This window comes from Procambarus clarkii, chromosome 34 (assembly GCF_040958095.1).
Source record: "Procambarus clarkii isolate CNS0578487 chromosome 34, FALCON_Pclarkii_2.0, whole genome shotgun sequence".
NCBI classification, from domain to species: Eukaryota; Metazoa; Arthropoda; class Malacostraca; order Decapoda; family Cambaridae; genus Procambarus; species Procambarus clarkii.
In genome coordinates this window covers 43,387,160-43,411,603 of record NC_091183.1, presented here as the reverse complement: position 1 = coordinate 43,411,603, position 24,444 = coordinate 43,387,160, and the positions used below count along the sequence as shown (strand labels likewise).

The 24,444-nt window shown below is 48.0% G+C and overlaps 1 protein-coding gene across 7 annotated transcripts in view; it reads right to left on the bottom strand.

Annotated features, from left to right (window-relative positions):
* LOC123762141 (band 7 protein AGAP004871) overlaps positions 1 to 24,444 on the bottom strand; it is a 624,034-nt gene that overhangs the window by 1,474 nt on the left and 598,116 nt on the right. For all 7 annotated transcript variants that reach the window (XM_045748512.2, XM_045748513.2, XM_069335954.1 and 4 more), the window contains 2 exons: positions 18,028 to 18,106; positions 16,042 to 16,143 (listed from right to left, as the gene is read on the bottom strand). In XM_045748512.2, the coding sequence (XP_045604468.1) occupies positions 16,042 to 16,143; positions 18,028 to 18,106 (181 nt within the window). The remainder of the gene's footprint in view (positions 1 to 16,041; positions 16,144 to 18,027; positions 18,107 to 24,444) is intronic.

The following is a 24,444-nucleotide window of genomic DNA, read 5'->3' as shown; positions in this document are numbered from 1 at the left end:
TTGAATAGGTAGTACCTATTTGAATAGGTAATTGTACAAATTTGAAATAATTAAGTCCAACAGATGTGAAATAGTAATTTTCAGGATAAAAAAAAAAAGTACCTATTTGAATAGGTAGAAAATACCTATTTGAATAGGTATTACCTATTTGAATAGGTAGTACCTATTTGAATAGGTAATTGTACGAATTTGAAATAATTAAGAGTCCAACAGATGTGAAATGGTAATTTTCAGGATAAAAAAAAAAGTACCTATTTGAATAGGTAGAAAATACCTATTTGAATAGGTAGTACCTATTTGAATAGGTAATACCTATTTGAATAGGTAATTGTACGAATTTGAAATAATTAAGAGTCCAACAGATGTGAAATGGTAATTTTCAGGATAAAAAAAAAGTACCTATTTGAAAAGGTAGAAATACCTATTTGAATAGGTAGAAAGTACCTATTTGAATAGGTAGTACCTATTTGAATAGGTAGTACCTATTTGAATAGGTAGTACCTATTTGAATAGGTAGTACCTATTTGAATAGGTAAAACCTATTTGAATAGGTAATACCTATTTGAATAGGTAGTTGTACGAATTTGAAATAATTAGTCCAACAGATGAGGAATAGTAAATTTCAGGACCCAAAAAAGTACCTATTTGAATAGGTAGAAAATACCTATTTGAATAGGTAGTACCTATCTAAATAGGTAGGAAATACCTATTTGAATAGGTCCACGAATTTGTAATAATGAAAATCCAACGGATGTGGAAGAGTAATTTTCATGACAAAAAAGTACCTATTTGAATAGGTAGTTGTATGAATTTGAAATAATTCGAGTCCAACAGGAGTGGAAAAGTAATTTTCAGGACCAAAAAAGAACCTATTTGAATAAGTAAAAAAAATACCTATTTGAATAGGTAAAAAAGAATACCTATTTGAATAGGTAAAAAAATACCTATTTGGATAGGTAGTTTGCACGAATTTACAATAATCGAAGTCCAATAAAAGTGGAAGACAGAAATTTTCATAAGGACAGGTAGTAAAGTACCTATTTGAATATTGTAGATTAAAATGTACCTATTTGAACAAGTAGAAGTACACTAGACGGTTAACTAATTTTCATCTGAACGGGTAGGTAGGTAAATAGGTACCCGCATGAGTAAGTAGGTAGGTACCCGGATGGGTAAGTAGGTAGGTAAATAGGTACCCGGACGGGTAAGTAGGTAGGTAGGTAACCGGACGGGTAAGTAGGTAGGTAGGTACCCGGACGGGTAAGTAGGTAGGTACCCGGACGGATAGGTAGGTACCCGGACGGGTAGATAGGTACCCGGACGGGTAAGTAGGTACCCGGATGGGTAGGTAGGTACCCGGATGGGTAGGTAGGTACCCGGACGGGTAAGTAGGCAGGTAGGTACCCGGACAGGTAGGTACGTTCCCGGACGAGTAAGTAGGTAGGAAGGTACCCGGACGGGTAAGTAGGTACATACCCGGACGGGTAAGTAGGTAGGTACCCGGACGGGTAAGTAGGTAGGTACCGGGACAGGTAAGTAGGTAGGTAGGTACCCGGATGGGTAGGTAGGTACCTGGACAGGTAGGTAGGTACCCGAACGGGTAGGTAGGTACCCGGACGGGTAAGTAGGTACCCGGACGGGTAAGTAGGTACCCGGATGGGTAGGTAGGTACCCGGCCAGGTAGGTAGGTACCCGGATGGGTAGGTAGGTACCCGGACGGGTAAGTAGGTAGGTAGGTACCCGGATGGGTAGGTAGGTACCCTGACAGGTAGGTAGGTAAGTTCCCGGACGGGTAAGTAGGTAGGTGCCCGGACGGGTAAGTAGGTAGGTACCTGGACGGGTAAGTAGGTAGGTACCTGGACGGGTAAGTAGGTAGGTACCCGGACAGGTAAGTAGGTAGGTAGGTACCCGGACAGGTAAGTAGGTAGGTAGGTACCCGGATGGGTAGGTAGGTACCCGGACGGGTAAGTAGGTAGGTAGGTACCCGGACGGGTAAGTAGGTAGGTACCCGGACGGGTAAGTAGGTAGGTACCCGGACGGGTAAGTAGGTAGGTAGGTACCCGGATGGGTAAGTAGGTAGGTAGGTACCCGGATGGGTAGGTAGGTACCCGGAGAGGTAGGTAGGTACCCAGACGGGTAGGTAGGTACCCGGACGGGTAAGTAGGTACCCGGACGGGTAAGTAGGTACCCGGATGGGTAGGTAGGTACTCGGATGGGTAGGTAGGTACCCGGCCAGGTAGGTAGGTACCCGGACGGGTAAGTAGGTAGGTAGGTACCCGGACGGGTAAGCAGGTAGGTAGGTACCCGGATGGGTAGGTAGGTACCCGGACAGGTAGGCAAGTTCTCGGACGGGTAAGTAGGTAGGTACCCGGACAGGTAAGTAGGTAGGTAGGTATCCGGACAGGTAAGTAGGTAGGTAGGTACCCGGACAGGTAAGTAGGTAGGTAGGTACCCGGACAGGTAAGTAGGTAGGTAGGTACCCAGATGGGTAGGTAGGTACCCAGATGGGTAAGTAGGTAGGTACCCGAACGGGTAAGTAGGTAGGTACCCCGACGGGTAAGTAGGTAGGTAGGTACCTGGATGGGTAGGTAGGTACCCGGATGGATAAGTAGGTAGGTAGGTACCCGGATGGGTAGGTAGCTACCCGGACTGGTAAGTAGGTAGGTAGGTACCCGGATGGGTAGGTAGGTACCCGGACGGGTAAGTAGGTAGGTAGGTACCCGGATGGGAAGGTAGGTACCCGGACGGGTAAGTAGGTAGGTAGGTACCCGGATGGGTAGGTAGGTACCCAGATGGGTAAGTAGGTAGGTAGGTACCCGGATGGGTAGGTAGGTACCCGGATGGGTAGGTAGGTACCCGGACAGGTAGGTAGGTACCCAGACGGGTAGGTAGGTACCCGGATGGGTAGGTAGGTACCCGGACAGGTAAGTAGGTAGGTAGGTATCCGGACAGGTAAGTAGGTAGGTAGGTACCCGGACAGGTAAGTAGGTAGGTAGGTACCCGGACAGGTAAGTAGGTAGGTTGGTACCCAGATGGGTAGGTAGGTACCCAGATGGGTAAGTAGGTAGGTAGGTACCCGAACGGGTAAGTAGGTAGGTACCATGACAGATAGGTAGGTAAGTTCCCGGACAGGTAAGTAGGTAGGTAGGTATCCGGACGGGTAAGTAGGTAGGTGCCCGGACGGGTAAGTAGGTAGGTACCTGGACGGGTAAGTAGGTAGGTACCGGGACGGGTAAGTAGGTAGGTACCCGGACAGGTAAGTAGGTAGGTAGGTACCCGGACAGGTAAGTAGGTAGGTAGGTACCCGGATGGGTAGGTAGGTACCCGGATGGATAAGTAGGTAGGTAGGTACCCGAACGGGTAAGTAGGTAGTTACCCCGACGGGTAAGTAGGTAGGTAGGTACCCAGATGGGTAGGTAGGTACCCGGATGGATAAGTAGGTAGGTAGGTACCCGGATGGGTAGGTAGCTACCCGAACTCGTAAGTAGGTAGGTAGGTACCCGGATGGGTAGGTAGGTACCTGGACGGGTAAGTAGGTAGGTAGGTACCCGGATAGGAAGGTAGGTACCCGGATGGGTAAGTAGGTAGGTACCCGGACGGGTAAGTAGGTAGGTAGGTACCCAGACGGGTAGGTAGGTACCCAGATGGGTAGGTAGGTACCCAGATGGGTAAGTATGTAGGTAGGTACCCGGATGGGTAGGTAGGTACCCGGATGGGTAGGTAGCTACCCGGACGGGTAAGTAGGTAGGTAGGTACCCGGATGGGAAGGTAGGTACCCGGATGGGTAAGTAGGTAGGTACCCGGACGGGTAAGTAGGTAGGTAGGTACCCGGATGGGTAGGTAGGTACCTGGATAGGTAGGTAGGTACCCGGACAGGTAGGTAGGTACCCGGACAGGTAGGTAGGTACCCAGACGGGTAGGTAGGTACCCGGACGAGTAGGTAGGTACCCGGACAGGTAAGTAGGTACCCGGATGGGTAGGTAGGTAGGTACCCGGATGGGTAGGTAGGTACCCGGCCAGGTAGGTAGGTAGGTTGGTACCCGGATGGGTAGGTAGGTACCCGGATGGGTAGGTAGGTACCCGGACGGGTAAGTAGGTAGGTAGGTACCCGGATGGGTAGGTAGGTACCCTGACAGGTAGGTAGGTAAGTTCCCGGATGGGTAAGTAGGTAGGTAGGTACCCGGACGGGTAAGTAGGTAGGTGCCCGGACGGGTAAGTAGGTAGGTACCCGGACGGGTAAGTAGGTAGGTACCCGGACAGGTAAGTAGGTAGGTAGGTACCCGGACAGGTAAGTGGGTAGGTAGGTACCCGGACGTGTAAGTAGGTAGGTAGGTACCCGGACGGGTAAGTAGGTAGGTACCCGGACGGGTAAGTAGGTAGGTACCCGGACGGGTAAGTAGGTAGGTAGGTACCCGGACGGGTAAGTAGGTAGGTAGGTACCCGGATGGGTAAGTAGGTAGGTAGGTACCCGGATGGGTAGGTAGGTACCCGGACAGGTAGGTAGGTACCCGGACGGGTAGGTAGGTACCCGGACGGGTAAGTAGGTACCCGGATGGGTAGGTAGGTACCCGGCCAGGTAGGTAGGTACCCGGACGGGTAAGTAGGTAGGTAGGTACCCGGATGGGTAGGTAGGTACCCTGACAGGTAGGTAGGTAAGTTCCCGGACGGGTAAGTAGGTAGGTAGGTACCAGGACTGGTAAGTAGGTAGGTAGGTACCCGGATGGGTAGGTAGGTACCCGGACGGGCAAGTAGGTAGGTAGGTACCCGGATGGGAAAGTAGGTAGGTAGGTACCCGGATGGGTAGGTAGGTACCCGGACAGGTAGGTAGGTACCCGGACGGGTAGGTAGGTACCTGGACGGGTAAGTAGGTACCCGGATGGGTAGGTAGGTACCCGGATGGGTAGGTAGGTACCCGGCCAGGTAGGTAGGTACCCGGACGGGTAAGTAGGTAGGTAGGTACCCGGACGGGTAAGTAGGTAGGTAGGTAACCGGACGGGTAAGTAGGTAGGTAGGTACCCGGACGGGTAAGTAGGTAGGTACCCGGACGGATAGGTAGGTACCCGGACGGGTAGATAGGTACCCGGACGGGTAAGTAGGTACCCGGATGGGTAGGTAGGTACCCGGATGGGTAGGTAGGTACCCGGACGGGTAAGTAGGCAGGTAGGTACCCGGACAGGTAGGTACGTTCCCGGACGAGTAAGTAGGTAGGAAGGTACCCGGACGGGTAAGTAGGTACATACCCGGACGGGTAAGTAGGTAGGTACCCGGACGGGTAAGTAGGTAGGTACCGGGACAGGTAAGTAGGTAGGTAGGTACCCGGATGGGTAGGTAGGTACCTGGACAGGTAGGTAGGTACCCGAACGGGTAGGTAGGTACCCGGACGGGTAAGTAGGTACCCGGACGGGTAAGTAGGTACCCGGATGGGTAGGTAGGTACCCGGCCAGGTAGGTAGGTACCCGGATGGGTAGGTAGGTACCCGGACGGGTAAGTAGGTAGGTAGGTACCCGGATGGGTAGGTAGGTACCCTGACAGGTAGGTAGGTAAGTTCCCGGACGGGTAAGTAGGTAGGTGCCCGGACGGGTAAGTAGGTAGGTACCTGGACGGGTAAGTAGGTAGGTACCTGGACGGGTAAGTAGGTAGGTACCCGGACAGGTAAGTAGGTAGGTAGGTACCCGGACAGGTAAGTAGGTAGGTAGGTACCCGGATGGGTAGGTAGGTACCCGGACGGGTAAGTAGGTAGGTAGGTACCCGGACGGGTAAGTAGGTAGGTACCCGGACGGGTAAGTAGGTAGGTACCCGGACGGGTAAGTAGGTAGGTAGGTACCCGGATGGGTAAGTAGGTAGGTAGGTACCCGGATGGGTAGGTAGGTACCCGGAGAGGTAGGTAGGTACCCAGACGGGTAGGTAGGTACCCGGACGGGTAAGTAGGTACCCGGACGGGTAAGTAGGTACCCGGATGGGTAGGTAGGTACTCGGATGGGTAGGTAGGTACCCGGCCAGGTAGGTAGGTACCCGGACGGGTAAGTAGGTAGGTAGGTACCCGGACGGGTAAGCAGGTAGGTAGGTACCCGGATGGGTAGGTAGGTACCCGGACAGGTAGGCAAGTTCTCGGACGGGTAAGTAGGTAGGTACCCGGACAGGTAAGTAGGTAGGTAGGTATCCGGACAGGTAAGTAGGTAGGTAGGTACCCGGACAGGTAAGTAGGTAGGTAGGTACCCGGACAGGTAAGTAGGTAGGTAGGTACCCAGATGGGTAGGTAGGTACCCAGATGGGTAAGTAGGTAGGTACCCGAACGGGTAAGTAGGTAGGTACCCCGACGGGTAAGTAGGTAGGTAGGTACCTGGATGGGTAGGTAGGTACCCGGATGGATAAGTAGGTAGGTAGGTACCCGGATGGGTAGGTAGCTACCCGGACTGGTAAGTAGGTAGGTAGGTACCCGGATGGGTAGGTAGGTACCCGGACGGGTAAGTAGGTAGGTAGGTACCCGGATGGGAAGGTAGGTACCCGGACGGGTAAGTAGGTAGGTAGGTACCCGGATGGGTAGGTAGGTACCCAGATGGGTAAGTAGGTAGGTAGGTACCCGGATGGGTAGGTAGGTACCCAGATGGGTAGGTAGGTACCCGGACAGGTAGGTAGGTACCCAGACGGGTAGGTAGGTACCCGGATGGGTAGGTAGGTACCCGGACAGGTAAGTAGGTAGGTAGGTATCCGGACAGGTAAGTAGGTAGGTAGGTACCCGGACAGGTAAGTAGGTAGGTAGGTACCCGGACAGGTAAGTAGGTAGGTTGGTACCCAGATGGGTAGGTAGGTACCCAGATGGGTAAGTAGGTAGGTAGGTACCCGAACGGGTAAGTAGGTAGGTACCATGACAGATAGGTAGGTAAGTTCCCGGACAGGTAAGTAGGTAGGTAGGTATCCGGACGGGTAAGTAGGTAGGTGCCCGGACGGGTAAGTAGGTAGGTACCTGGACGGGTAAGTAGGTAGGTACCGGGACGGGTAAGTAGGTAGGTACCCGGACAGGTAAGTAGGTAGGTAGGTACCCGGACAGGTAAGTAGGTAGGTAGGTACCCGAACGGGTAAGTAGGTAGTTACCCCGACGGGTAAGTAGGTAGGTAGGTACCCAGATGGGTAGGTAGGTACCCGGATGGATAAGTAGGTAGGTAGGTACCCGGATGGGTAGGTAGCTACCCGAACTCGTAAGTAGGTAGGTAGGTACCCGGATGGGTAGGTAGGTACCTGGACGGGTAAGTAGGTAGGTAGGTACCCGGATAGGAAGGTAGGTACCCGGATGGGTAAGTAGGTAGGTACCCGGACGGGTAAGTAGGTAGGTAGGTACCCAGATGGGTAGGTAGGTACCCAGATGGGTAGGTAGGTACCCAGATGGGTAAGTATGTAGGTAGGTACCCGGATGGGTAGGTAGGTACCCGGATGGGTAGGTAGGTACCCGGATGGGTAGGTAGGTACCCGGACGGGTAGGTAGGTACCCGGACAGGTAGGTAGGTACCCAGACGGGTAGGTAGGTATCCGGACAGGTAGGTAGGTACCCGGACAGGTAGGTTGGTACCCGGACGAGTAGGTAGGTACCCGGACGGGTAAGTAGGTACCCGGATGGGTAGGTAGGTAGGTAGGTACCCGGATGGGTAGGTAGGTACCCGGCCAGGTAGGCAGGTAGGTTGGTACCCGGATGGGTAGGTAGGTACCCGGATGGGTAGGTAGGTACCCGGACGGGTAAGTAGGTAGGTAGGTACCCGGATGGGTAGGTAGGTACCCTGACAGGTAGGTAAGTTCCCGGACGGGTAAGTAGGTAGGTAGGTACCCGGATGGGTAAGTAGGTAGGTGCCCGGACGGGTAAGTAGGTAGGTACCCGGACGGGTAAGTAGGTAGGTACCCGGACGGGTAAGTAGGTAGGTACCCGGACAGGTAAGTGGGTAGGTAGGTACCCGGATGGGTAGGTAGGTACCCGGATGGGTAAGTAGGTAGGTAGGTACCCGGACCGGTAAGTAGGTAGGTACCCGGACGGGTAAGTAGGTAGGTAGGTACCCGGACGGGTAAGTAGGTAGGTACCCGGACGGGTAAGTAGGTAGGTAGGTACCCGGATGGGTAAGTAGGTAGGTAGGTACCCGGATGGGTAGGTAGGTACCCGGCCAGGTAGGTAGGTAGGTTGGTACCCGGATGGGTAGGTAGGTACCCGGATGGGTAGGTAGGTACCCGGACGGGTAAGTAGGTAGGTACCCGGATAGGTAGGTAGGTACCCTGACAGGTAGGTAGGTAAGTTCCCGGACGGGTAAGTAGGTAGGTAGGTACCCGGACGGGTAAGTAGGTAGGTGCCTGGACGGGTAAGTAGGTAGGTACCTGGACAGGTAAGTAGGTAGGTAGGTACCCTGACAGGTAGGTAGGTAAGTTCCCGGACGGGTAAGTAGGTAGGTAGGTACCCGGACGGGTAAGTAGGTAGGTGCCCGGACGGGTAAGTAGGTAGGTACCTGGACAGGTAAGTAGGTAGGTAGGTACCCGGACAGGTAAGTAGGTAGGTAGGTACCCGGATGGGTAGGTAGGTACCCGGACGGGTAAGTAGGTAGGTAGGTACCCGAACGGGTAAGTAGGTAGTTACCCCGACGGGTAAGTAGGTAGGTAGGTACCCGGATGGGTAGGTAGGTACCCGGATGGATAAGTAGGTAGGTAGGTACCCGGATGGGTAGGTAGCTACCCGGACGGGTAAGTAGGTAGGTAGGTACCCGGATGGGAAGGTAGGTACCCGGATGGGTAAGTAGGTAGGTACCCGGACGGGTAAGTAGGTAGGTAGGTACCCGGATGGGTAGGTAGGTACCTGGATGGGTAGGTAGGTACCCGGACAGGTAGGTAGGTACCCGGACAGGTAGGTAGGTACCCAGACGGGTAGGTAGGTACCCGGACAGGTAGGTAGGTACCCGGACGAGTAGGTAGGTACCCGGACAGGTAAGTAGGTACCCGGATGGGTAGGTAGGTAGGTACCCGGATGGGTAGGTAGGTACCCGGCCAGGTAGGTAGGTAGGTTGGTACCCGGATGGGTAGGTAGGTACCCGGATGGGTAGGTAGGTACCCGGACGGGTAAGTAGGTAGGTAGGTACCCGGATGGGTAGGTAGGTACCCTGACAGGTAGGTAGGTAAGTTCCCGGATGGGTAAGTAGGTAGGTAGGTACCCGGACGGGTAAGTAGGTAGGTGCCCGGACGGGTAAGTAGGTAGGTACCCGGACGGGTAAGTAGGTAGGTACCCGGACAGGTAAGTAGGTAGGTAGGTACCCGGACAGGTAAGTGGGTAGGTAGGTACCCGGACGTGTAAGTAGGTAGGTAGGTACCCGGCCGGGTAAGTAGGTAGGTACCCGGACGGGTAAGTAGGTAGGTACCCGGACGGGTAAGTAGGTAGGTAGGTACCCGGACGGGTAAGTAGGTAGGTACCCGGACGGGTAAGTAGGTAGGTAGGTACCCGGATGGGTAAGTAGGTAGGTAGGTACCCGGATGGGTAGGTAGGTACCCGGACAGGTAGGTAGGTACCCGGACGGGTAGGTAGGTACCCGGACGGGTAAGTAGGTACCCGGATGGGTAGGTAGGTACCCGGCCAGGTAGGTAGGTACCCGGACGGGTAAGTAGGTAGGTAGGTACCCGGATGGGTAGGTAGGTACCCTGACAGGTAGGTAGGTAAGTTCCCGGACGGGTAAGTAGGTAGGTAGGTACCAGGACTGGTAAGTAGGTAGGTAGGTACCCGGATGGGTAGGTAGGTACCCGGACGGGCAAGTAGGTAGGTAGGTACCCGGATGGGTAAGTAGGTAGGTAGGTACCCGGATGGGTAGGTAGGTACCCGGACAGGTAGGTAGGTACCCGGACGGGTAGGTAGGTACCTGGACGGGTAAGTAGGTACCCGGATGGGTAGGTAGGTACCCGGATGGGTAGGTAGGTACCCGGCCAGGTAGGTAGGTACCCGGACGGGTAAGTAGGTAGGTAGGTACCCGGACGGGTAAGTAGGTAGGTAGGTACCCGGACGGGTAAGTAGGTAGGTACCCGGACAGGTAAGTAGGTAGGTAGGTACCCGGACAGGTAAGTAGGTAGGTAGGTACCCAGATGGGTAGGTAGGTACCCGGACGGGTAAGTAGGTAGGTAGGTACCCGGACGGGTAAGTAGGTAGGTAGGTACCCGGATGGGTAGGTAGGTACCCGGATGGGTAAGTAGGTAGGTAGGTACCCGGATGGGTAGGTAGGTACCCGGACAGGTAGGTAGGTACCCAGACGGGTAGGTAGGGACCCGGATGGGTAGGTAGGTACCCGGATGGGTAGGTAGGTACCCGGACGGGTAAGTAGGCAGGTAGGTACCTGGATGGGTAGGTAGGTACCCGGACAGGTAGGTAGGTAAGTTCCCGGATGGGTAAGTAGGTAGGTAGGTACCCGGACGGGTAAGTAGGTAGGTACCCGGACGGGTAAGTAAGTAGGTAGGTACCTGGATGGGTAGGTAGGTACCTGGACAGGTAGGTAGGTACCTGGACAGGTAGGTAGGTACCCGGACGTGTAGGTAGGTACCCGGACGGGTAAGTAGGTACCCGGATGGGTAGGTAGGTACCCGGCCAGGTAGGTAGGTACCCGGATGGGTAAGTAGGTAGGTAGGTACCCGGATGGGTAGGTAGGTACCCTGACGGGTAGGTAGGTAAGTTCCTGGACGGGTAAGTAGGTACCCGGATGGGTAGGTAGGTACCCGGACAGGTAGGTAGGTACCCGGATGGGTAGGTAATTACCCGGACGGGTAAGTAGGTAGGTAGGTACCCGGACGGGTAAGTAGGTAGGTACCCGGACGGGTAAGTAGGTAGGTACCCGGACGGGTAAGTAGGTAGGTAGGTACCCGGACAGTTAAGTAGGTAGGTAGGTACCCGGACAGGTAAGTAGGTAGGTAGGTACCCTCACAGGTAAGTAGGTAGGTAGGTACCCGGATGGGTAGGTAGGTACCTGGACGGGTAAGTAGGTAGGTAGGTACCCGGACGGGTAAGTAGGTAGGTACCCGGACTGGTAAGTAGGTAGGTAGGTACCCGGATGGGTAGGTAGGTAGGTAGGTACCCGGATGGGTAGGTAGGTACCCGGATGGGTAAGTAGGTAGGTAGGTACCCGGATGGGTAGGTAGGTACCCGGACAGGTAGGTAGGTACCCGGACAGGTAGGTAGGTACCCGGACAGGTAGGTAGGTACCCGGACGGGTAGGTAGGTACCCGGATGGGCAGGTAGGTACCCGGATGGGTAGGTAGGTACCCGGCCAGGTAGGTAGGTAGCCGGATGGGTAGGTAGGTACCCGGACGGGTAAGTAGGTAGGTACCCGGACGGGTAAGTAGGTAGGTAGGTACCCGGATGGGTAGGTAGGTACCCGGATGGGTAGGTAGGTACCCAGGACAGGTAGGTAGGTACCCGGACTGGGTAGGTAGGTACCCGGACGGGTAAGTAGGTAGATAGGTACCCGGATGGGTAGGTAGGTACCCGGCCAGGTAGGTAGGTACCCGGATGGGTAGGTAGGTACCCGGACGGGTAAGTAGGTAGATAGGTACCCGGACGGGTAAGTAGGTAGGTACCCGGATAGGTAAGTAGGTAGGTAGGTACCCGGACAGGTAAGTAGGTAGGTAGGTACCCGGATGGGTAGGTAGGTACCCGACGGGTAAGTAGGTAGGTAGGTACCCGGACGGGTAAGTAGGTAGGTAGGTACCCGGATGGGTAGGTAGGTACCCGGACGGGTAAGTAGGTAGGTAGGTACCCGGACGGGTAAGGTAGGTAGGTAGGTACCCGGACGGGTAAGTAGGTATTTAGGTACCCGGACGGGTAGGTAGGTATTTAGGTACCCGGACGGGTAGGTAGGTAGGTACCTACCCGAACAGGTAGAAAGGTACCTATCTGAACAGGTAGAAAGGTACCTATCTGAATAGATAGAGAGCTTCCTGAATAGTCAGAAAAGTACCTATTCAAAAGGGTATATAAAGCCTGAACCTACTGTAGAGAACCCGACACTGCTCCGGACCGCATGCAACTGTTCCAGGTCCCCCGAAAAGATTCCGGCACCTATGTAGTGAATCTTCCTTCCCAACAGTAAAGAAAAAAATATCCTTTAAACACGCACACACACACTTAACTGCTGGCACTCCACTCATGTCAGTGCCACTTGGAAGTGTCACATGGTTAGCCCTCATGTCTATTATGTTCAGGCCTGCTGTCTATTTCGGCCTAGTCCATCAGTGATGGAGTGTGGCTTCCTCTCTGATGCCTTGTTCACCTGACCCCTAACTACACACAGTTAATTGCCTCTCTCTTTAACACTTCCTCTTTTTTAAACTTTTCGAGAATTAATCACTTTTTTTATTACTCGCTATATCTCCAGACTCACAGAGGGAAGACAAACTTTTTAAGTTCGAAAATGGAACATTTAATGAACAAATATGCCCAGGAAAGCTTTGGCCCCAAGGGTAAATTGCCTTACCTTTATATATTATGATCGAAGTGGCTTAAACGCGCTAATCATATCCTCTCATCTATTTATTATCTAATACCTTGAACCAAATACACCTGTCTTTTCTGGTATGGAAATAAACACTCATTTAAACATGTATATTATCTACCTAAAAGTAGATATATTTTCTGGGTAGATAGATACCCAAAAGTAGATGAATCTTATCTATCTATGAGTACGGTAAATCAGTACGCGGTTAATCATTCAACAGCATTCAAATCCTGGTAGATATATATGTAATATAAATAATGACATATCTATCATCATAAAATTCTCTTGACAGATGTGTATTAATAACACTTACCAGTATTAAAACACTTCACCTGGTCCTAACACCACATATAAATACATATGGATATGAACGAGTATCACTCAGATACTCTAAAAATTATTTAATTAATTAATAATTAAAACATTATTAACACGTGTCTAGCTCATCAAGAGTAACTTGCTTAGCTAAATGAATTGTGAGGTCTAGTCCCTGAGCCCATTATGTGCTTCTGTAACCCTTTCCGCTACCGCCCACAAGATGGGTATGGGGTGTATAATAAACGAACTAAACTAAACTTGGGTCATTTGCCACATTCACTCTGGTACCTCTGGCAACTCCGTCGCCTCTTCGTGGATAGGGCTGGATAACACGTTCAATATCCTCCCAGCTAGTATAAGGTATATTGCCGAAACAACCGTGGACATCTTCAAGATAAAACTTGATCGTTTTCTTCAAGAAGTGCCGGACCAACCTGGCTGTGGTGGGTATGTGGGCCTGCGGGCCGCTCCAAGCAACAGCCTGTTGGCCCAAGCTCTCACTAGTCAAGCCTGGCCTCGGGCCAGGCTTGGGGAGTAGAAGAACTCCCAGAACCCCATCAAGCAGGTATCATGCAGAATGGACCTAAATTTTAAAATATCTCAATAGAACACAATATAAAATCTGTCGCCTTTCGTTGCGTCATTCACATGCACTTTCAAACGATGTGCAAGGCCTTGAGAAATACGATATACGTCTCAGGTGGATCTCTAGTGGATTGTATCCTCTTCGCTTGGATTTATCCACTCCAGCTATTCAGATGCATCGTGTCGTACCCGCCACGAATTCGCTGGGTTCATTCCAGACTTGCAATCTGGAATTCTGAGTACGAATCCCAGGTGGGACAGAAATGGTTGGACGCGTTTCCAATCGCCCTATTCACCTAGCAGTAAATAGGTACTCAGGAGTTAGCCAGCATGTTGTGTGACGACCCCCGGCTCCCCAGCTATCCTGGGGAGCCGGAGGGGGGGGGGGGGTCGTCAGTAATTCGACCTTGTGGGGGTGGGGGAGGAGAGGTACCTCGATATCAGCCTGAAACATGAATATATATACACTGGCTGTCTGTCCCCCGATGCAATGACCCGTTAAAGCCTCCCAGAGACAGGAACATACTATCCTCGACCCGTGGGGCGTCGTCTGCTACAAAGATGGAGAGGGGGAGGCGTTATCTCTTCCCTCGAGTGATAATCATACTCATTTCTGGCTGTATGAATCATATAGCGGCCACTCTCACTCCAGAAGTGTGGGCTTCATATACAGGTGCCCTTCGTATAGGCGCATCTCAACTGCTTCGTTTCCCAGCGGGCACGACCCATTGTGGGTTCAAAAGGGCTTCTTCCACCACCAGCAACACGCCAGCCTCGTCTGCCAACCTTCTTAACTTGCACGAATGCACTGAGGGGGTATTTAGAGATGCAGTACCCGATCTTCACTCTCCTGCTGATTTGCCTGTCAACTTTCTAACAGTCCATGAAACGGTTCGCATCGTTGTAGGCCAAACCTGGCAGACAAGTTGACTAGCACTGGTAACACAGTTACCTCTGATGCTGTCCACCACTTGACTGAGCTCCGAACCAATCACAGAGCTTCACCCTTGTCCACGTCACAGCCGAACGTCTCCCGATTGGCTACCGGTGACGTCATCCCCCTTTTTATGTGTAATGTGCCTTATCGCCATGTTCTGGATATATCTGACCATAATGTTTTTGACATAAATATTTCCCCATAATATAACGCCTCAATTGCTTCTCCAAATATATAAACGCATCTTTAGTGTCAAGATGCATCTGAGGAGTAACTCATAGGTAGAGCAACGGTCTCCCTTTATGCAGGTCGGCGTTCATTCCCCGACCGTCCACAAGTGGTTGGGCACCATTCCTTCCCTCCGTACTATCCCAAAATCCTTATCTTCCTATCCCTTCCAAGTGCTATATAGTCGTAATGGCCTAGTGCTTTCTCCTGATAAGTACCTGACCTTTTCACATAGATGAGGACGAACGTTAAAACGGACTCAAGGTTCATACCAGCACTATTCAATAGTGTCTGGAACTGTTCTATAATTTCCTGAAGCGTTTTCTAAGGTACCTACACTCTTCCTGAGTGCCTGCTCGCTGTTGCAAAAAACCCTGACACAGAACCTATGGAACCGCCTACCCACAGAAGCTGTAAATGCCAACACACTGCTGAATTTTAAAATCCAGCTTGAAAAAAACATGAGGACGAATAGGGGGGAGGGGATCTTTGTCAAGCCGCCGACTTCCTGTCCTCGCCGAGGCCACTAGAGAAATAGTGGCTCTTGGGGAAAATACTTCAGAGCACCTGTCACTCTTCCCGAGTGCCTGGTCCTGCTTTAAGTCCTAATATTACTTTAGAGTACACGCAGCTCATCTAGACTGTCGCTGTTTCACAGCACCTAGCACAGCACTCTAGAACTGGTTCTAGAGTAGTCCAGAGTGGCTGCCACTGTTCTAGAAGCCTATAACTGCTCTATTCTATAACTCTAGAACTAATCAACAAAGAGATTGACACCACCGTCAACTCTGTTAAAGTTCAGTTGGTAAAAAATAAATCCTGTATACAGCAATATTCACCAAGAGCTGTACCATACATACCAGCATTATCCTCACCCAAACAAAGACTTAAGTAATTTCCTCAGATTAGGCAAAATTGTAATTACATTCTGTCAATAAAGATGTTAATAATAATGACCATACGACCCACAATGACGCGCTAAATCCCACTTAAAGATGGTATATTGCACTATATATCAAAATGACACTTGAAATAACCAGTATATCTACCTATAAGTATGGATTATGAATATCATGGGTAACCCATTCTCACCACAAAGTACCACGATAAATCTACAAGAGTCAAGATCGATCTTTAGAATGAATAGTTTCACAAGGAAGAACCGAACGCGTAATTTATAAACACTAAATGGAACCAAGAGTCACCAAAAGGAACCAGGAGGAACTGATATAAACGGAAGAACTTATACAACTTTGTTAGAACCACCTCAAGACCTTATGCAGGCGATGAGTCACAATAACGTATCTGAAATATGTTGACCAGACCACACACACTAGAAAGTGAAGGGACGACGACGTTTCGGTCCATTCTCAAGTCGATTGTGAGAATGGTCCAGGACGGACCGAAACGTCGTCGTCCCCTGACTTTCTAGTGTGTGGTCTGGTCAGTTCAAGGCCCAGAGAGGGCCAGCTGCTGACCTACCTGAAGGTACCGGAGTTGGAGGGCCGCCGGGGCCAGGGAGATTACTTCTGCAGCCTCTTTCAGGGCGCGGGAAGCCTTCTGCTCTCCCTCTGCGGCAATCACCTGTAAGGCAACACCGGTCAGACATGTGACATTTGTACGTGTAACTTACATTTTGTTATTGTTTTATTCAAGTTCAAGTTCAAGTATGTTTATTGAGATAAGCAATAAATACATCTCAAAGGGTTAGAGTAGCTTAGGCTATTTCTACCCCCCATTGTTTTATTAATGTTATTATAACTTACCCAAAATACTAGGCGTGTTAGTACGTATCTAAACCTACCAGAGGACCCAAAACAGAAAACGGGAGAGTATGTCAATTTCGCGAGCCGCTACTATTTTTCTAGTACGCCGATTTTTGACCTTAGGTGGAGTATACGTCAAAATGCGATGCTCTCTCTATTAGGAGGCGGTTTACAGGACGCAAACCATTGAAAAAAATCATCAGGACAAATGTGAAGGTACTTTGACAAGCCCCCGGCTTCCTGTCCACGTCGAGGCCACATGTTATGTTAGTGGCCCGCAGGTTAAATCAGGTAAATTATTTATGAAGTTTACAAACTGCCAAATTATATTTACTGGTATACAGAGGATCGTGTATTAGTAGTTATTTAGTAGGTACAACAGTCGTACATTGTATGACAACATTAATTACGTACAGTACATACTTTTGGCCATAAATTAAAATAATGAGTGAATTTAGGTTTAAATTTATTGCGGTAACGCCTAATGCATCATGAGCAGTGCGCTAACATAAATTGTACGAATTAAAACAAAAAATTAGCAAATTATATATATTTATTGAAAGCGATGCTGCACGTTGAAAATCCTAGCCTACTTTATTTTAGAAGCGATAGCTTTAGAGGTAACTGCATCTTTATTGATATAATTTTTATTTATTCATCTTCAAGATGATACAATGGGTTGTTAAGATGATAAAGGTGTTTGTGTGGGAGTAATAACTTCGTGCAAGACCAGATACTGAATTTAATATTCACGATAATTAACAAATTGAATGATTTAGAATGAAGAAATGCGTGAAAAAAATATTGTTACATCACACACTTAGGAATGTCTTAGTTTGTGTTAAATTGGTGGCGAGACCATTTTCTTGCTTTGTATTTTAGCTTTGGTTAAGTTGCACTCTTGGAATATCAAAATAGATGTTTCTAACTCGTGTGGTGCCTTGAGTTCTGTTACAGCCCTCTAGGAAGCACTTAAGATCATAATTAGCACTGCACTTTACTTTGACTGATATAGAACACATTTGAGTGTGTTTGTAGCTTTATATTTAATGTCTAAAGAATTCAGGAGGCCTGGTTGAGGAGACAGGGCCGTGGGGACGCTAAGCTCCGAAACCATCTCAAGGTAACTTCGAGGATCTCAAGGGTGCTCAAAGCTGTTTAAGACTGACGTTTGTTATTGTTCTAATTGCTGACAGATTCCTAGGCCCAGATACTGTGAGCTATAAACAGACGAGTGAATAATATAGTATAACAAAATAATAAGATAATTTTATTGTGTGGTTTACTAAGTGTCAGACGTAGTAGCGTAGTGGCAACACACTTGCGAGGAATTAGGTTCGAGTCCTGGACAGCGAGGAATGACTGGATGCCACTTTTATGCAATTGTTCGCCCCTGTTCACCCAGCAGTAATTAGCTACCTGGCTGTTAACTGACTGATGGGTTACAGGGGGAAAAATTAGTAGAGTAAGGCTTACCATGAGCTATAGGAAGGGGAAAAAAAATTCTCAACCTGCTAACGGGATCCAGAAGAAGTCATATGTTCCTGTACCCACCCGTATTAAAAAAAAAAAACACGCTAAGAATAGACACATTTTACTGAATGTAAAATGCGTCTATTTGACTGAAAAAGAATAGCAATCTGATAACTGTGTTACTGAATAATACATCTGGATGTGTTGACACCCCTGCCTGTGTTCTCACCTTGGCTCTGGCTTCCCTCGCCGCCTCAGCCTCTGCCGCCATGGCTCGCTGCAGTTGGACGGGCAGTCGGACGTCTTTTCTGAAGATATGAGTAGGACATGAGGCTGGAGAGATGAGGAGGACATGAGGATGGGAGATGAGGAGGACTTGAGGATGGAGAGATGAGGCGGACATGAGGATGGAGAGGTGAGGATGGCATGAGGTGAAGACAAGAACACAGAGGTACGTACAGTAGGAAGCAAGGAAACGAACACTTAAGAAGGAAAATATTTCAAATTTAGAAAATAAGAAAATTAAGATAAAATGGGAACACTCTGGCAGAGATTAGTGTGGAATATGACCTATGAAGGAGATGTTAGCCGTGAATCAGACGAAGAGGCTACACCATCGTTGACCAGACCACACACTAGAAGGTGAAGGGACGACGACGTTTCGGTCCGTCCTGGACCATTCTCAAGTCGATCATCCGCTTCACACCAGAGAGAATAACAGTTACAGACCAACGAGCACTTGCATTGCTGCTGCTTTGGCAACGTCGTGACCCCAGCCATGAACCACAGTGTATTTTAAGCAGAGTGGGAGATCCGTAGCACTCTGTTCAGAGCTGCGTCATGTGCTCTCATCCTTTCGTCTGCTAGTCCCTTGTGGGGAAAAAGTCTTGATGGAGCAAGATGCTCTACTCTTCACTCGAGGTATCTTTTTCCTCTGTGTCTTACTCAACAGCCGTGATGAGGGTAGTCAAGATAGCACTTGGAAGGGATCCGGATAGGGATTTGGGATGGGACGGCGGATGGGGGGAGACGAGGGAAGAAAGGAATGGTAACCCAAGGCAATCCTTAGTGTGTCTGCTTGTTGGCACTTTCTAAATTGCTTGTCGCAAAAGCCGCCTGGACAAATATCCACCACTTGTAATATGAAACAATGAGGAACCTGATGTGAAGCAAGGAAGAAAATGAGGGAAATGGGACTGATACAATGAGATGAAGAGAATGAGACGCAAAAAACAGATGGAATAAGGGATTAGAAAGTGTGATAAATGAGAGGTAAAAATATGAGAAATAATAATGTCAAAATATGCAATACGCGAGAGGATACACACACAACAAATGGCTTAATATGCTAGACATGATTAATGTGTTTGTTTGACATGACAAATTAATCACACAAGTTATTCAACAAAACACAGAATCCTAAACATCCACCACAATACATGACCCATGCAATCTTGGCCACCACAGTTATATATATATATCCACTATCCACAACATAAGGAGCATTGTGTTTTATCCATCCACATGCTGCTGCAATAACCATTCTTCATCCAATCAGAAGCAGGTTAGGACATCATGCCGGTTCCGACTGGCTAAGCATTCGTCTGGTGCACAAGGATAGGCTTCGTTGGGTGTCGTTACTGAAGGACTGGCAGCAGCGATCTTGTGGAATCTTGAAGGACTAAGCTAAGGCGTAAGGATCCATCTGGCTGTTGCAGGATCAATGGAATGGAAATGGCGTCCTGGGGAGAGGGAAAGGGGGCGTCCTGGGGAGGGGGGAGTCGTGGGAAGAGGGAAGCGTTGGGCCACAGACAAGCTTGGACATCCTTATATACAAAAAAAGTTGCAATGCAGAACATGTAACACCTACTACTTTAAACACTTTTTAATACATGTGCAATATTAAACCCAAGACAACTAGAAATTGATACAACTTGGACTCAATCTTGCATTTAAGTTTTTTGTATCTAATTATTGTTTTTTGCTGAAAACACAAAAAAGGTTAAACAAGAAAAAGGTATTCTATTATTAGTATTTTCCATTGTACAGACTCCTTTATGTAAACAAAAATAAAATAGTTTCAATAACGTGGGTGAAAATCAGACAGCCAATCTGATTTTCGAAACGACAGGAAAGTGAGGACGACACATATGAAACGACATGAAAGTGAGGCCGACACATATGAAACGACAGGAAAGTGAGGACGACACATATGAAACGACAGGAAAGTGAGGACGACACATATGAAACGACATGAAAGTGAGGACGACACATATGAAACGACAGGAAAGTGAGGACGACACATATGAAACGACAGGAAAGTGAGGACGACACATGAAACGACAGGAAAGTGAGGACGACACATATGAAACGACAGGAAAGTGAGGACGACACATATGAAACGACAGGAAAGTGAGGACGACACATGAAACGACAGGAAAGTGAGGACGACACATAGGAAACGACATGAAAGTGAGGACGACACATAGGAAACGACATGAAAGTGAGGACGACACATATGAAACGACAGGAAAGTGAGGACGACACATATGAAACGACAGGAAAGTGAGGACGACACATATGAAACGACATGAAAGTGAGGCCGACACATATGAAACGACATGAAAGTGAGGACGACACATGTGAAACGACATGAAAGTGAGGACGACACATGTGAAACGACATGAAAGTGAGGACGACACATATGAAACGACATGAAAGTGAGGACGTTTTGATCCGTCCCGGACTCGGCATCAAATCAACATATATGGGGTCCCATTGACACCCACAGGTTCTACAGTTGGGTTTGTTCTCGACTCACAATCGGGAATTCTGGGTTCGAATCCCGGGCGGTACAGAAATGGTTGGGAATGTTTCCTATAGGCCGAATGCCCCCCTGGTGTCACCTAGTAGTAAACAGGTACACAGGAGTTATGGCAGCTTGCCTTTTTTTTTGGGGGGGGGAAAATTGTCAGAATGTCAGTAATTGGATTTCTGGGGGAGGGGAGGACTTCGACATAAGCCTAACATGTATGCATATACACATTAATTATTGTTAATAACACTGCAAACCAGACATGATAAAGAGTTATCTCATCGATACCTTTAAAGTACTGAACAAGTTTCAGGAAATTAATCCAAACATCCAATTTGTTTGTTTTTAAGTCAAATGTAACCACATCAGGGGCGACAGCTTCAAGTTCAACAACCTACAATGTAGGACAAAAACAGGAGAGGCTTTTCCATGGGTTTATAAGCTATTGGGTTATCTTCTCTAAGTTATAAACCCATGGGCTATCTTCTCTAAGTTATAAACCCATGGGCTATCTTCCCTAGGTTATAAACCCATGGGCTATCTTCCCTAGGTTATAAACCCATGGGCTATCTTCCCTAGGTTATAAACCCATGGGCTATCTTCCCTAGGTTATAAACCCATGGGCTATCTTCCCTAGGTTATAAACCCATGGGCTATGTTCTCTGGGTTATAAACCCATGGGCTATCTTCCCTAGGTTATAAACCCATGGGCTATGTTCTCTGGGTTATAAACCCATGGGTTATCTTCCCTGGATTAAAGACCTTTGGAACCCTCTTCCCTCAAAAGCCGCAGAAGTCATTACTTCAGTTCAAAAATCCACGCGGGAGAAAAAACAAATCTTCACGAACAATCTGGGGGACCTTTGACAAGAAGCCGGCTTCCTGCCTCTGTCGATGGCTACTAGAGGTAAACTCAAGTAAATATCCGTTCATGTAATAATGACCAGGTAAGATAACAATTAAAAGAACAACTTAATGGATAAAATAATGATTTAAAGTAAATAATAAAATCAATACTAGTTAAAACTTGCGTAACACATGAAACCACATATTGTTATGCCTAATTTAAATTAAAACACATACAAAAAATGACAATAAGCAACACGAAACATGCAACAAATTATACAATAGCAAATTGTATAAAACTAGGCTTCACTTAGCTTATAGGCTATATAGGCTTCACTTAGCTTACACGAGGCTTCAACCAGTGACAACAATAGACTGTGTTAGCGAGGCTATAGGAAAGTTATATGCTAAGGTGACCGAGACACTCACGCTGAGGACTCACTCTCTCTCTCTTAACACTGTGATAGTTTCTGTGACTGGCAAGACGTGGCCAATTGTCTCCCTTTTTGCTGTTGTTGCAACTTACACGTGTCGTAAAAACACACAAAAAAACCAGGTGTGTGTGTGTCTGGTACGTGTGTTATCTCGGTCACCCACACACACATGTTAATGGGTTATTATGCCTATATATATGTAGGATAGAGGGGGGTCCTTTGGATAAAGTTGTATTGAGGGATTCTGTGGATAAAGTTGTATAGAGGGATTCTTTGGATAAAGTTGTATAGAGGGATTCTTTGGATAAAATTGTAGAGGGATTCTTTGGATAAAGTTGTATAGAGGGATTCTTTGGATAATGTTGTATAGAGGGTTTCTTTGGATAAAGTTGTAAAGAGGGATTCTTTGGATAAAGTTGTATAGAGGGGATTCTTTGGATAAAGTTGTATAGAGGGATTCTTTGGATAATGTTGTATAGAGGGTTTCTTTGGATAAAGTTGTAAAGAGGGATTCTTTGGATAAAGTTGTATAGAGGGGATTCTTTGGATAAAATTGTATAGAAGGATGAACGCTACAATACAATGCCTGGATCAAATGAAAATGAAAGCCTACATATTAGAAACGTGAAGATGGCGTCCAACCTCTTGAGGTTAACCTTGTGCAAAGGTTCAGGTCTAAGGAGGACCTAAATATCTTCCCCGCTAAACATTTACATAATGTGTGGCAGTAGGCTCAATTGTTCTAAAACTACGGAGCCTATCAAGAAACTCCTTTCGGAGCACTGGTAGGCCTACACTCTATTCAGTTTTGCTGATATAATTTAACCTAACTTTTGTGACTTTATTGTGCATATAAGTTTATTCCACTGCTCTATACAAGGCGACGTTCTCAAGTTTTACTACTTTGCGGTATAAAGGGCCAGCGTCATCATCTTAAAACTTGAACCCACCTTTATTATCTGGAGCCTAATGACTATACAATCGTGCAAACGTTATGTGGGATTCCACGTTCTTGAGACCGTATATAGCATTATAAATCCCGCGCAGGTAGAAGAAGTACCTAACTTGCTACCACTGGTAGAAAAAACAAACAAAAATATATATTATAATCTAGGCAATTACAAAAAAAGGTCCCTTTCTGCCTATCACCGCCGCAGTCAGTAGTTGAAAATGACACACGAGTCATAGCTTCATTGACTGTTTATTCACACCCACAGTTGAAACTGTTCAAGGTTCCCCTGAATTACAGTTATGTCCCTAATTCCCGTTATGAAATCGCACGACTGTTCCAACTTTAGGACGGGGATAAATTACAGATATTACAGGACTTTCGGCGTTTGTATTAAGCAACTCACAACTGTTGTGGCAGTGGCCGCCCCCCCCCTCACCACAACTCCTTGACGCTTGTGCTGCCATACGATTTTTTTAATGTATTTATTTATTTATTTATTTATTTATTTATTTATTTATTTATTTATATACAAGAAGTTACATTGGGGGTTAACAGAGAATATAGAAAATAAGTTGAATTAACATTCTTGTAAAGCCACTAGCACGCACAGCGTTTCGGGCAAAAAATCACTAATCCACTAAATAATTCGGCCACTAATCCATACTGGAAGTTATGCATTGTTTCTTTGGGTACTGAGAGAGAGAAGGGGGGGGGGGCAGGCACGTGAAAGTTTAATCATTTTAAGGAACTTTACTGATACGAGATAACTAGATAATCCCTGATAAGCAGCTTGCAGGATAAAATTGGGTGGAGAGAAGGATAATGGGATGAAATGTTAAATGGATAAAATAACGCAATGGGAAAGGAATAAAACGCAAAGTGGATACAAAAAATCAAACAGGAGTTAATGGGAAAGAAAATGGGGAAGGGGTGAGGAGGAAAATGTCATGTTTAAGAACGCGTGAAGAGAATAGTGGAGGGAGAGAATGAGGAAGAGAGAGAGAGTCTACATGAGAGGGGAAGGTGGTGGGAGAGGACCCCGCAGGACGTACTGGAAAGGGATACGACGGGGCAAAACTAAACTATTTTTTTCGGGCTGGCATGTCAACTACCGGGCACTGGGCGGGCTCCAGGCTGGCACTGGGTCATCCACTAATCCAGGTGGCTGAAATCAGTCACATATTCCGGGGGGTTCAGTTAAATACTAAGCCTCGATTCTCTCCCATGTTCTCCAGGTGGCTGAAATCAGTCACATATTCCAGGGGGTTCAGTTAAATACTAAGCCTCGATTCTCTCCCATGTTCTCCAGGTGGCTGAAATCAGTCACATATTCCAGGGGGTTCAGTTGCAAATACTAAGCCTCGATTCTCTCCCATGTTCTCCTGTAATTCTCGACTTCCGGTAAACATCCCAAGGTGTGACACACCCAGAGTCACGAAACACATTCCATTGTCCTGCCTCACATCAAATGTTTGGCTATACACCTTAAGTTCCATAACATATCCCCAAGCTTTTAGTGTGCATTCCAACTTCTGCTACACATTCATAGGTTTGGGTCACATCTCAGGCTCTGTCACACACACTCCCAAGCTGTCACAC